This window comes from Schistocerca serialis, chromosome 6, assembly GCF_023864345.2.
Source record: "Schistocerca serialis cubense isolate TAMUIC-IGC-003099 chromosome 6, iqSchSeri2.2, whole genome shotgun sequence".
Classification (NCBI taxonomy): Eukaryota; Metazoa; Arthropoda; class Insecta; order Orthoptera; family Acrididae; genus Schistocerca; species Schistocerca serialis.
In genome coordinates, this window is record NC_064643.1 from 133,860,810 (window position 1) to 133,873,776 (window position 12,967).

The window sequence follows — 12,967 nt, forward strand, 5'->3', positions numbered from 1 at the left end:
AAAGCTGTATTACCCATGGAGGCAGCCTCGAACACAGATCACCGCCGTTTCTAGTAGCATAAAAATATGACAGGTACATATTTGCAGCTTTAGTAAGTCATTGCTACTCACACAGGTCTGCTCGCAAAAGACAAACTGTACTGCCGCATCTGGTCCACTCAAGCATTGCATTAATTTCTGTGTGCGACTGTAGGGAAGGGGATGCGGGGGAGGTGGGAACAATGTAGATAACATGCATTGTCACCACACAGAGCTGCTGTCCAGCTGTTCAACTACTGGCCTCCCTCGTGCACAGCATGGCGACTGCTGCTGCCGCGTCAGTGTGGGCCGTACAACTGTGTTAAGTGCTCTCACTGTGCAGCCTTCTGTTTACATAGTGGGCGGTGCAGCTATCACAAGCAGCAACAAGATTCTGGGGATGCAGGTTCACTGTACGGGAGTTTGGTACTTGTATATGCACAGCCACTGACGCACACTCTGCAGACGTGAAGATGTTGCCAACCCCATTGTGAAGCATCAGCAGAAGAGGGGGGACAGACATCTGAATGAGACTTTTCACTGAGTCCCTACCACTTGAGCAGCACTTCTGAGACAACACGTATAAACTCTAAAAATCTAAAAAAAATACTAAGCAGACGCCTCTCAGCTTTTCGACCTGTATCAAGAATTTTAACATCTGAATAAATAGGTCACGTAAAGTGTTGAATAATACACACTCGAAAGTTACAGCCTCTGGTGAACTTCCTGTGCTCTATCAAACTTCTACACAGGGCTTGGATTCATATTGATAAGAAATGAGGGTTGATGTGATGAGCTACCCAGTTTTGGCTACTTTTCAAGGCGGTCTAACTCCACAGCATTTAGCAATGAAGTAGCAACTTTTTTGAAAACGAAGCCTCAGAGTTCACACCAGACAACGTTATCACTACTAGTAATGTCTATATTTAATACACTACTGGCCATTAAAATTGCCACACCACGAAGATGACGTACTGCAGATACGAAATTGAACCGACAGGAGAAAGATGCTGTGATATGCAAATCATTAGCTTTTCAGAGCATTCACACAAGATTGACGACGTTGGCGACACCTACAACGTTCTGACATGAGGAACATTTCCAACAAAAAATGGTTCAAATGGTTCTGAGCACTATGCGACTTAACTTCTGAGGTCATCAGTCGCCTAGAACTTAGAACTAATTAAACCTAACTAACCTAAGGACATCACACACATCCATGCCCGAGGCAGGATTCGAACCTGCGACCGTAGCGGTCACGCGGTTCCAGACTGAAGCGCCTTTAACCGCACGGCCACACATTTCCAACAGATTTCTCATATACAAACAGTAGTTCACCGACGTTGCCTGGTGAAACGTAGTTGGGATGCCTCGTGTAAGGAAGAGAAATGCATACCATCACGTTTCCGACTTTGATAAAGGTCGGATTGTAGCCTATCGCGATTGTGGTTTATCGTATCGCGACATTGCTGCTCGCGTTGGTCGAGATCCAATGACTGTTAGCATAATATGGTATCGGTGGGTTCAGGAGGGTAATACGGAACGCCGTGCTGGATCCCGACGGCCTCGTATCACTAGCAGTCGAGATGACAGGCATCTTATCCGCATGGCTGTAACGGATCGTGCAGCCACGTCTCGATCCCTGAGTTAACAGATCTGGACGTTTGCAAGACAAAAACCATCTGCACGAACAGTTCGACGACGTTTGCAGCAGCATGGAATATCAGCTCGGAGACCATGGCTGCGGTTACCCTTGACGCTGTATCACAGATAGGAGCGCCTGTGATGGTGTACTCAACGACGAACCTGGCTGCACGAATGGTAATACGTCATTTTTTTGGATGAACAGGTTCTGTTTACAGCATCATGATGGTCGCATCCGTGTTTGGCGACATCGCGGTGAATGGACATTGGAAGCGTGTATTCGTCATCGCCATACTGACGTATCACCCGGCGTGATGGTGTGGAGTGCCATTGCTTACACGTCTCGGTCACCTCTTGTTCGCACTGACGGCTCTTTGAACAGTGGACATTACATTTCAGATGTGTTACGACCCGTGGCTCTACCCTTCATTCGATCCTTGCGAAACCTTACATTTCAGCAGGATAATGCACGACCGCATGTTGCAGGTCCTGTACGGGCCTTTCTGGATACAGAAAATGTTCGAATGCTGCCCTGGCCAGCACATTCTCCAGATCTTTCCCCAACTGAAAACGGTGGTCGAGCTACTGGCTTGTCACAATACGCGAGTCACTACTCTCGATGAACTGTGGTATCGTGTTGAATCTGCATGGGCAACTGTATCTGTAGACGTCATCCAAGATCTGTTTGACTCAAAGCTCAGGCGTATCAAGGCCGTTATTACGGCCAGAGGTGGTTGTTCTGGGTACTGATTTCTCAGGATCTATGTGCCCAAATGCCATCAAAATGTAATCACATGTCAGTTCTAGTATAATGTATTTGTCCAATGAATACCTGTTTATCATCTGCATTTCTTCTTGGTGTAGCTATTTTAATGGCCGGTAGTGTATCTAAACTACTGTCACTACTGTTGCCGCAGGACGGAAGCGGTTGCGATACCTGCTTTCAAGTAAACACCACATCTTGGAGAGCCCCAAGCACGTCAAAGAGTGCTACACCGGACCGTGCCGCCCAGCGCTTCACATCAACGCTGGTGCTGCCTCCACCGTAATGTGTTCGCTACCAACACTGCTGCGAGCCTGAAGAACGCGGATGAGCCACAACGCTGTCCACTGGCACACACTGTGCTACTGTCGTTAGCCTCATTCCCCTATGACTGCGCAGTGCCGGCGGGATGCTGTATAAACAATTAACTCTCACCTCATGCATTCAGAACAGTTCAGCTCACCGTGCAGGCTGCAGACCAATGCAGAGAGTCAACAGCCAATATTCTCAAAAATAATTTTATAACTCGCGCACTACTCTTCGGGGACATTTTCTGAAATAGAGGCTTTTTAACATTCCATCACCCCGACATTTTTCCGTAGCAAGACCAGTGCAGTAACCATTTTTACGCCAGCTGTGCTACACACTAAAACTCGTCATCCTCTGGTGGCAGACAGACCGCAGGTGGTCGCACACTCCACCATGTATGACATCGCATCCTCTTGTTACAGTGCGTGTGCAAAAACACAAGATGTCTGCACTGTCTTAAAATGCAACACGGTCTGTGATATATGATCATGTACATTTACATACATACTCCGCAAGCCACCGTACTGTGCGTGGCGGAGGGTACATTGTAACACTACCAAACATCCGTATTCCTATTCCACTCGCAGAGTGAGGGACAAACGAGTGTCAGTATTCCTCTGCATGAGCTCTGATTTCCCTTATCGTATGTTCGTGGCCCTTACATTAAACGTTTTGTATCCGCCTGGAAGGCGGCGCGTCGGTAGTAGCAGGAGCACGAAAATTACGTCGGTACTGCAGTGAGTGAAAGTGGTGTACTGGTGCAAGAAGAATACATAACTTTGTACAGATGCATAGTCTTAGACCCGTCGTATGTAGAGCAAAGCTGAAGCGAAGTGTCCTGGTTGTCTGCACTTGATGAAATGGACAGAATCTACCGTTGTGCTCGTAGAGATGAACTGCGCCTGCTAGAGGGCGCTGTCATCGTTGTCTGTCGTAGTGCGAACTTAACTGGCAGCTACGCCGTGGCATCCTAGCTATCGATACCACAAAACGTTCATTGGCGGCAATAGGATCATTCTACAGTCAGCTTCAAATGCCGGTTCTCTAAAATTTCTCAGTAGTGTTTCTCAAAAAGAACATCGCGTTCCCTTGTGGCATTCCCACTTGAGCTCCTGAAGCATCCCCTAGCAGCCCGCCTCTGAGTTGGGCCGGCCGAAGTGGTCGTGCGGTTAAAGGCGCTGCAGTCTGTAACCGCAAGACCGCTACGGTCGCAGGTTCGAATCCTGCCTCGGGCATGGATATTTGTGATGTCCTTAGGTTAGTTAGGTTTAACTAGTTCTAAGTTCTAGGGGACTAATGACCTCAGCAGTTGAGTCCCATAGTGCTCAGAGCCATTTTTGAACCGCCTCTGAGTTGCTTCGGTATCTCCCTTTAATCCAGCCTGGTGGGGACATTGACAGTCAAGCAGTAGTCAGGAATGGGTCGCACTGGTGTCCTATATGCAGTTTCCTTTGCAGATGAGCCACAGTTTCCCAAAGCTCTTCCAGTAAACTAAAGTCGACCACTCGCCTTCTCCACTACAATCCTTACATGCTCGTTCCACTTTATGTCGCTTTACAACATTACACCTCGCTATATAATGGACGTGACTGTGTCAAGTAGCAAACTACTAATGCTGTATTCGAACTGCAGGTGATTGTTTCTCCTCCTTATCTGCATTAACTTACTTTTTCTACATTTAGAGCTAGTTGCCATTCATCACACCAACTATAAATGTTACCTAAGTCATCTTGTATATCCTACAGCCTGTCAACGACGACACCTTCTCGTACACAACAGCGTCATCAGAAACAGTCGTTTATTGGTGCTCACCCTATCCGTCTGGTCGTTATGTATATGGAGAATAAAAGTCGTCCTATCGCGGTTCCCTGGGGCACTCTTGACGACGCCCTTATCTCTAATGAACGCCCGCAGTCGAGGGCCACGTAATGGATACTATTATTTAAAAAATCTTCGAGCAAATCACGTATCTGGGATCCTAAATAGATTCTCGGACCTCCGTCAACAGAATGCAATGGGGCACCGTGTCAAACTTTTCCGCAGAAATAGGGCTATTGAATCTGCCTGTTGTCCTTCATCCAGAATTCGCAGCATATCATTATATGACAATCATTTACTACGCACCAGGTTTTTGTTTCTTGGGGACAATGCGTTTTAAACAGTCACATGAATTCCACACAACAGGCTGCGTTTTATGCATGGAATGGGGTAATAAACAGATGACGTGGTCACGTTTTTCTCCTTGGTCTCACAACAACGTGATATGTTGCCCATCACGTATTAACACCACCAGATGCCTTCGCAAATTTCGCAAAATTCTGGATCGAGGAAAGGCAGGCCTGGCCTGCGGGCACGGAGACAAACATCCTAAAAGCGATGCTTTCTATAACCGTGCTGATTCGCGAACATAAGCTTCACGATGTAAAGGAAATTTATTATATTCAGACTTAGAAAGTGTTCAGGAATTGTGCAGCAAACGCATGTTAAGGATACTGGTCTGTAATTTTGCGGGCCCGCTCTTGATTCATGCCATTCTCGTATTTTTATCAGCGATCGCGCTTCGTTTTACTGATATAAAAATCATCAGTAGCTTGTAGTGAACAGTATTTACAGTTTGACTTGCTTTCTAGATCTAAAAACAGTTCGATACGAAAGATATTGGTTCAAGTGGTTCTGAGCACTATGGGACTTAACATCTGAGGTCATCAGTCCCCTAGAACTTAGAACTACTTAAACCTAACTAACCTAAGGATATCACACACATCCATGCCCGATGCAGGATTCGAACCTGCGACCGTAGCGGTCGCCCGGTTCTAGACTGAAGCGCCTAGAACCGCTCGTCCACACCACAAAAGATATTGTGCTATAATTTTTCTTACGGTATTTTATGTCCGATTTTCGCCTCCATCTGGATATGTTGCCTCTTTGCACATTTCTGAGGTATTCCACAGTTCGACGCTGCTGTTTTTTGCCTACCCTCACATCAGCTTGCAACACCAGACATTTTTTTAAAATCGGAAATACGACAGAATAGAGCACCACTGCATACTCTGGGCTAAATTTGTCGCTGTTTGTTTTTGTATGAGTAGTGTTGCCACCTTAAAAGGCAATTTCGGTATTCACTTGATCTAAAATGTTCTCTTAATCTATAGTTTGCGATATATGCATAAAGTCATTTTATTTATTTATCGTCTATAATTATTTTAGATGTAAGTGAAATTTAGGAATAGTATTGGAACTGAAGACCTAAATCGTGAGTAGATGGGAAGAGCGGAGGGGTAGGTAAAGATGAGTAAAAGTTGTACACAGTGAGTGCTAAGATATTTAGTAGGGGAGGAGAGTGAGAAAGTGAGTTGGTAACGAGATGCAGGAAAGAGAGGTGGGGATAGAGTGGCAGTTGAGGGAATGGCGGGAGAGAGTGAGTGAGACTGAGTGAGGTGGCGCAGTGGTTAGCACACTAAACTCCCATTACGGAGGACGACGGTTGAAATACATGTCCAGCCATCCAGGTTTAGGGTTTCCGTGGTTTTACCAAATCGCTCCAGGCAAATGCCTATATGGTTCCGTTGAAAAGCCACAGTCGGTTGTCTTCTCCAGCCTTGACAGCATCCGAGCCTGTGCTCCGTCTCTAATGACCTCGATGTAGACGGGACGTTAAACCCAGTCTTCATTCCTTCCTTTGGAGAATGAATGAGTAGGTCAGTGTGTGTGTGTGGGAGGGGGGGGGGGGGGAAGAGAGAGAGAGAGGGAGGGAGGTGAAAGATAAGGTTTATTTTTACGTGATTAACTGAATGATTTTATTGGTTTCTGGTTTCCAATAGTTGCTGAGTCATTAAGTAGCTATTGACGGTTTGTTAATGGTTTGTGTATGTGGTAGCGTCCTTGAAAAGTGATGAGGTGTGTGCCTTTTCTGATTCTTTCGGTATTCATATCTTTCCGATTATGCTTAGCCCATGATATTCCTGTTCAAGACGATCTGCAAATATTGAGTAGTTTGTGTTGAAGTGTGCTGTTGTAATTAGAATACACGATTACGCTTGTCCCTTACGTTTAACCGCTGGCAAATGATACGGATCCCAATCTCACCGTCAGACGTTCCTAAGATATATTTCTGTTTCCCATTTCACCTTCGGTAAATGTGGGTACCCTACTCTTGTAACAGGTTCGTGGCCAATTTTCTGTGTGTACGAGTTGTGTTCAGGAAGTAGGGAACGTTTTGGCATTAAAAATAACTAATTACAAAATATACATTTTATTATATACATCTGAAAGAGCGACTAACATATTACTTTTCCACATAGTCACCAAACACATAGAGGCACTTATCATAGCGCTGGAGAAGCTTTGAAAGACCTTCGTCGTAAAATTTGCCGCCTGAGACTTGAGCCAGTGAGTCACGCCCGCCTGGAGTTCCGCGTCGTCATCAAAGCGTTTGTTTTGATCTCCTCTTCTAAGGCTGTGCGAAGTTTGACAGTACCAGGCAGAATTTATGGTTGCTCCAAGTTCGAGGAAAGCAATAAGAAGCACACCTTGCATATCCCAAAACAATGTCGCCATCGACAAGGTTTGCAAAGATTTTCTTAGTTTTGGAGGGGGAGGGGGGAGGGGGGGGAAGACCTTGTGTGCCCCCACTCCATGGACTGTAATTTTGTCTCGCAATTGAGGTGTTTCATCCAAGTCTCGTCACCAGCCACCATTCGATCCAGTAATGAATCACCATGTTTGTGGTAGGCCTCCAAAAATGTCAACGTTGCCCCCATTCGCTGTTCTTCACGGTGCTCTGTAAGCATTTTGAACACCCACCGTGCACAAAATTTGTGGTAGCCTAGCTTGTGAGTGACGATTTCAAACAGCAAAGCCCGTGAAACTTGTAGAAAAGAAACCGAAAGCTCCGTTATTGTGAAGCGACGGTTTTCACGTATCGTTTCATCAACTTTAGCGACAAGACCGTCAGTCACAATGCTCGGACGTCCACTCTGCTCTTCATCATGAACGTTGGTTCGGCCATTTTAAAACCGAATGCACCATTTCCGGACGGAACATTCACTCATTACGTTGTTTACGTATACTTCGCACAGTTCACGATAAATTTCTATAGGTTTTAGGGTTTTTGCCAACAAAAACCTTACCATAGACCGCACCTCACAACTGGCGGGATTTTCGATTGCAGCGTACATTTCAAAATCTGAATATCGAAAAAGCCAGACGCGCAGAGACGTTCCCGCTGTCACGGATGGATGCCGACTGAGCTGCTGAGCACGCACATACCAAAATATACGCAATCGGCGCGCGCCTAACGGTATCAGACGGAAACGTTCCCTACTTTCTGAATAGCCCTCCTATATTTGTCTAGCCTTTTCGCTAGGAGCTACAGTTCCAAGCTAGTTATAGTCCATAGTAAAAGAAAATGAAATAGGTTTGATTGTCACACCGTTCATTTCAGAATTCTTGCCCCGTGTTGAGACAATGAACACATGCTGTTAAATATCGACAGGAGTAATGTTTTGTTGTTCCTAATTTCCAAGTCGCCGATGGATCTCAGTAATACCGCAGCTTTTATAATGAGTCATTGACAATTACTGTTAGCCTAATGGTATTCCATTTCTTGTTGTTTCTGAAGTTATGGGCCGCTTATAAGTGTTAGGAGGATGAGACATAAACGCAGTTGTGATTTTCTGACGATCGAAAAGGAGTTCTGGAAAATTTACAAAAAGGGGAATCTGCAGCCCAGCGTTCTCAGATTTATAGTATAGGCACACAAACAGCGAGAGACGTGAAGGAAAGACAAAGAATAGCCGATACATTTTTCAACCGAGGTTGACAGCGCATTCGTATCATCACTGCTTAGATCTAAGTGCCTGAAAACGTCACCTTACGCTAAACTAGATGAAGCACTGCATTAGCGGTTCAACCAGAAGAGAGCAGAAGGATTTCCAATATCAGGTCCGATGTTAAAAGAGCATGCAAGAGAGTTCCACGGAACTCTGAAGAGCCGGCCGCAGTGGCCGAGCGGTTCTAGTCGTTACAGTCTTGAGCCGCGCGACCGCTGCGGTCGCAGGTTCGAATCCTGCCTCGGGCATGGATGTGTGTGATGTCCCTAGGTTAGTTAGGTTTAAGTAGTTCTAAGTTCTAGGGGACTGATGACCTCAGAAGTTAAGTCCCATAGTGCTCAGAGCCATTCGAACCATAGTTTTGAACTCTGAAGATTTAAGGCTTCATCAAGATGGCTGACTCGATTTTCTTTATACAGCTCGAGACACTGCTATTCTGGGCTAGAAACTAGCTGCTACAAAGAGTTAACAGACGCTCTTTGCGACGATTTCATCAGTTACAACGAACAGAATAATCTTCTCGCAGAACCAGAACAACGCTGATGAAACTGTTTGTACTGAATGGGCATGTCCACACGAATTTTAGCCTCTCGGACTGAATTTCATGATAATTTTGAATTAGTCGTGTTTTTCGATTATGCGCGCAGTTTCGGACCCGCATTGACCTGGGTAATCAAGACTCTGCCGCAGTCGATATGATCTTTGGGCTTATTAAAAATGGTGACACAGAATAACGGGAATGTTTGAAATGAGTAGTGGAACCCATGGGCAGGTGGCAGCACTGCTCCGCCATTTCAGTAATCATGCATCTGTGGAATGAACAACAGAGTGTGTTAGCCATAAAAATGTCTTATAAAAACAATGATAGTTTGGCAGCGGCGTAGAGGGAGTTTCGACGTTTTTATAATTTAGGACGTCATGGTGCCGTTCCGTCGAAACATGCGATAAAATGTTGGATTAAGAACTTTGAAGGGACTGGATCTGCCCTCAAGAAAAACCAACAGGACGACCAAGAAGTGTGCGTTCTCCAACAAACATTGATGTTGTACGCGACGGAGCCCACGGCGTTCAATTCGTAAGCAAGCAGCAGTGGTTGGAATGTCCCGGGAGAGTGTTCGCAAAATTCTTCATCTTGATTTAAAATTTGGCCCGTACAAACTACAGATGGTTCAACAATTGAAGGACAGTGATTACTGGTTATGATTAAGATTCTGTCAACAAATGATAACAAAATAAACAATCGCGATGAAATTCTAAACAAGTTGTGGATGTCAGGTGAGGCACATTTTCAGAACTACCGGTACTGAGCAAACAAATCCTAATCACGTTCATGAGAGCCCTTTACACGCTAGTACAGTATGGTGTGGTGTTTCATCACATGGGATTATCGGACCGTAATTTTTCGCAGATGAACAGGGAAACACAGTAACTGTCAATGTCGATCGTTACGTGGAGATGTTACCAACATTCGTTACACCTGCATTGAACAACTTTCCAAACGTTCAAGATGCCTGGTTTCAACAGGATGGAGCGAGATCACACACTGCACGGCAATCAATGGCGTATGTGCGATAATTACTTGGCAACCGTGTGATTTCACGATTCCGTAACATTCCCTGGCCCTACCGATCGCCAGATTTATCTGTTTGTGATTTTTTTGTGTCATTTTTTCTTGTGTCTACACGACTCGACCAAGAGCCCTGGATGAGTTAAAACAGAGAATTCGGGATGCACACTATCCCAGCTGACATGTTGCAGCGGTCAATGAGGAATCTCAACAGCAGATTTCACGAATGTATTCGTACACGAGGACGCCATCTAAAGGAAGTAATTTAAAAAAAATGATAAATGCCATCAATGTTTCGTAAATGGAAAAGTTGTAAGGTTTCAATTACTGTGAATGCAATTTCCTACCTTCATCACTTCTAGTTTTATTGGATTGTGGAAACGCTCACATTTTTCGGTGTCACCCTGTATAATCCTACGCCGAAAAAGATGCCGGTGTTTATCACGCTGACGTGAGCAGTAGATGCTGATGTTCAGCATATTTATAAAACATGATTCTCCAGAGTGCTCTTATTATAACAGGTCAAACTGGGATATGAGGAAACCGTATATTAATGCTTTAGCACGTACTATGAGGCTGAAGTACTGTTGTACAGTCAGCAGGCTACAGACACAACTGGGCACAACAAACTCGGCAGATAATACTGCACAACTTACCGTTAGCATATGACTCCAGGATTCCATTGAAGACGACGTTCGGTACCCCGTCTTTGGTTATCTGTATTGGTTCAGCGTCAGGCGACGTCAGGTAGTAGATGTTGTTTCCGTACACATACGCCAGCTGGCTTTTTGTGCCCCACATCACCAGCTGAAGGCGTTTTCCACCGCCGATCTGTGTCACCCTGCTGAGGAGACACACAAATGTTGAATACTACGGCACCGTTCTCCCGACGGTGTCAGACTTGAACAATTTAGTCCTCAGCCAAAATATCGCACATTGTATAAACAAACGCTTTATCCTACAGGAATGTGCTTACGTATACATGATTGTAAATCTGCGTATTCCTGTATGTCCATGATCTGAAAACAACTTTGAAAGTCGTACGTAAACTCTATGAATGCTACAAATAATTCAATACCTTCTCTTGCTGACAGTACGGGTAACGTAACTGATGATGATGAACAGAAGGCCGAAATTCTAAACCTAGCTTTCAATAACTCGTTTACGATAGAGGACTGCAGCACCATTCCCCCTTTCAATTATCGAACAAACGAAAGGATGGCTGACATAGTGTTTAGTGTATCTGGGATTGTAAAACAGTTAAGATCCTTAGACGCCAGAAAGGCATCTAGCCCAGACGGTATCCCCGTACGATTTTATGTTGACTATGCTACAAATATAGCACCATTCGTATCCGTCATCTATCAGAGATCATTGGAACGGCGGAAAGTTCCACGGGACTGGAAGAAGGCCCAGGATAGCAAACTATAAAAAGGGTAGAAAATCGGATGCTCATAATTACCGGCCAATTTCACTGACATCAATTTGTTGTAGAATCATGGAACATATTTTGTGTTCAGACATAATGACCTTTCTAGACTCTGAGAAGCTCATCTGCAGAAACCAACACGGTTTTAGGAAACAGCGGTCATGCGAGACACAGCTGGCCCTCTTTGTGTATGATAAACAGGCTCAAGAAACCGGCTCCCAGGTTGATGCCATATTATTCGACTTCCGAAAGACGTTCGACTCAGTTCCGCACTGTCGCTTGTTACAAAAAGTGCGCTCTTACGGTCTATCCAATGACATATGCGATTGGGTAGCAAATTTTCTAACAGACAGGCAGCAGTATGTCGTCCTGAACGGGGTAACTTCAACAGAAACAAGAGTAACTTCAGGTGTGTCCCAGGGCAGCGTAATATGTCCGCTGCTTTTTACGATTTACAAGAACAATCTGGTTGATGGTATTGATAGCGTTTACATAAACGATCTGGTTGATGGTATTGACAGCGGCCTTAGACTGTTTGCCGATGATGCTGTAGTCTACAGGGAAGTAGTATCACACGAAAGTTGTGAACAAATCAATGAAGATTTGCAGAAAATAAATGCGTGGTGTGATGACTGGTACCCCGTCTTTGGTGATCTGTATTGATTCAGCGTCAGGCGACGTCAGGTAGTAGATGTTGTTTCCGTACACATACGCCAGCTGGCTTTTTGTGCCCCACATCACCAGCTGAAGGCGTTTTCCACCGCCGATCTGTGTCACCCTGCTGAGGAGACGCACAAATGTTGAATACTACGGCACCGTTCTCCCGACAGTGTCAGACTTGAACAATTTAGTCCTCAGCCAAAATATCTCTCAATATTAATAAGTGTAATCTACTGCGTATAACAAGGCGAAAATTCCCGTTAATGTTTGAGTACAAAATAAATGATCAGTCTTTGGAAGCGGTAACATCAGTCAAGTATCTGGGTGTGACTATTCGAAATGATCTCAAATGGAATGATCAGATTACACAAGTAACGGGTAAGGCGAACTCTAGATTGCGGTTTATTGGTAGAATCCTGAAGCGATGCAGTCCTTCAACAAAGGAAATAGCTTATAATACGTTAGTTCGTCCAGTCTTGGAGTATTGTTCGTCTGTATCGCTTAATGATCATCATTCAAAGATAAGGGATATAAGAGCTCGTACTGAAGCGTTCAGACAGTCGTTTTTCCCTCGCGCGATCCGCGAGTGGAACAAAGGGGGGAAATATGACTTTGGCGCGAATTGTGCCCTCCGCCACAAACCGCTTGGTGGCTAGCGGAGTATATATGTAGATATGTAGATGCAGATGTAAAATGGCAGTGGGTGCTTACCATTCTATTAGGGCTTTTCCCGTTTCAGTCATGTA

At 44.9% G+C, this 12,967-nt stretch overlaps 1 protein-coding gene across 2 annotated transcripts in view; it reads right to left on the bottom strand.

The window, feature by feature from the left end:
- The window catches only part of LOC126484624 (venom dipeptidyl peptidase 4-like), a 348,388-nt gene that overhangs the window by 191,679 nt on the left and 143,742 nt on the right, over positions 1 to 12,967 (bottom strand). The window contains exon 7 of one of the 2 annotated variants that reach the window (XM_050108208.1): positions 10,789 to 10,973. In XM_050108208.1, coding sequence (XP_049964165.1) covers positions 10,789 to 10,973 — 185 coding nt within the window. Of the gene's footprint in view, positions 1 to 10,788; positions 10,977 to 12,967 lie in introns of both variants that reach the window. The other variant, XM_050108207.1, reaches the window with a different exon arrangement.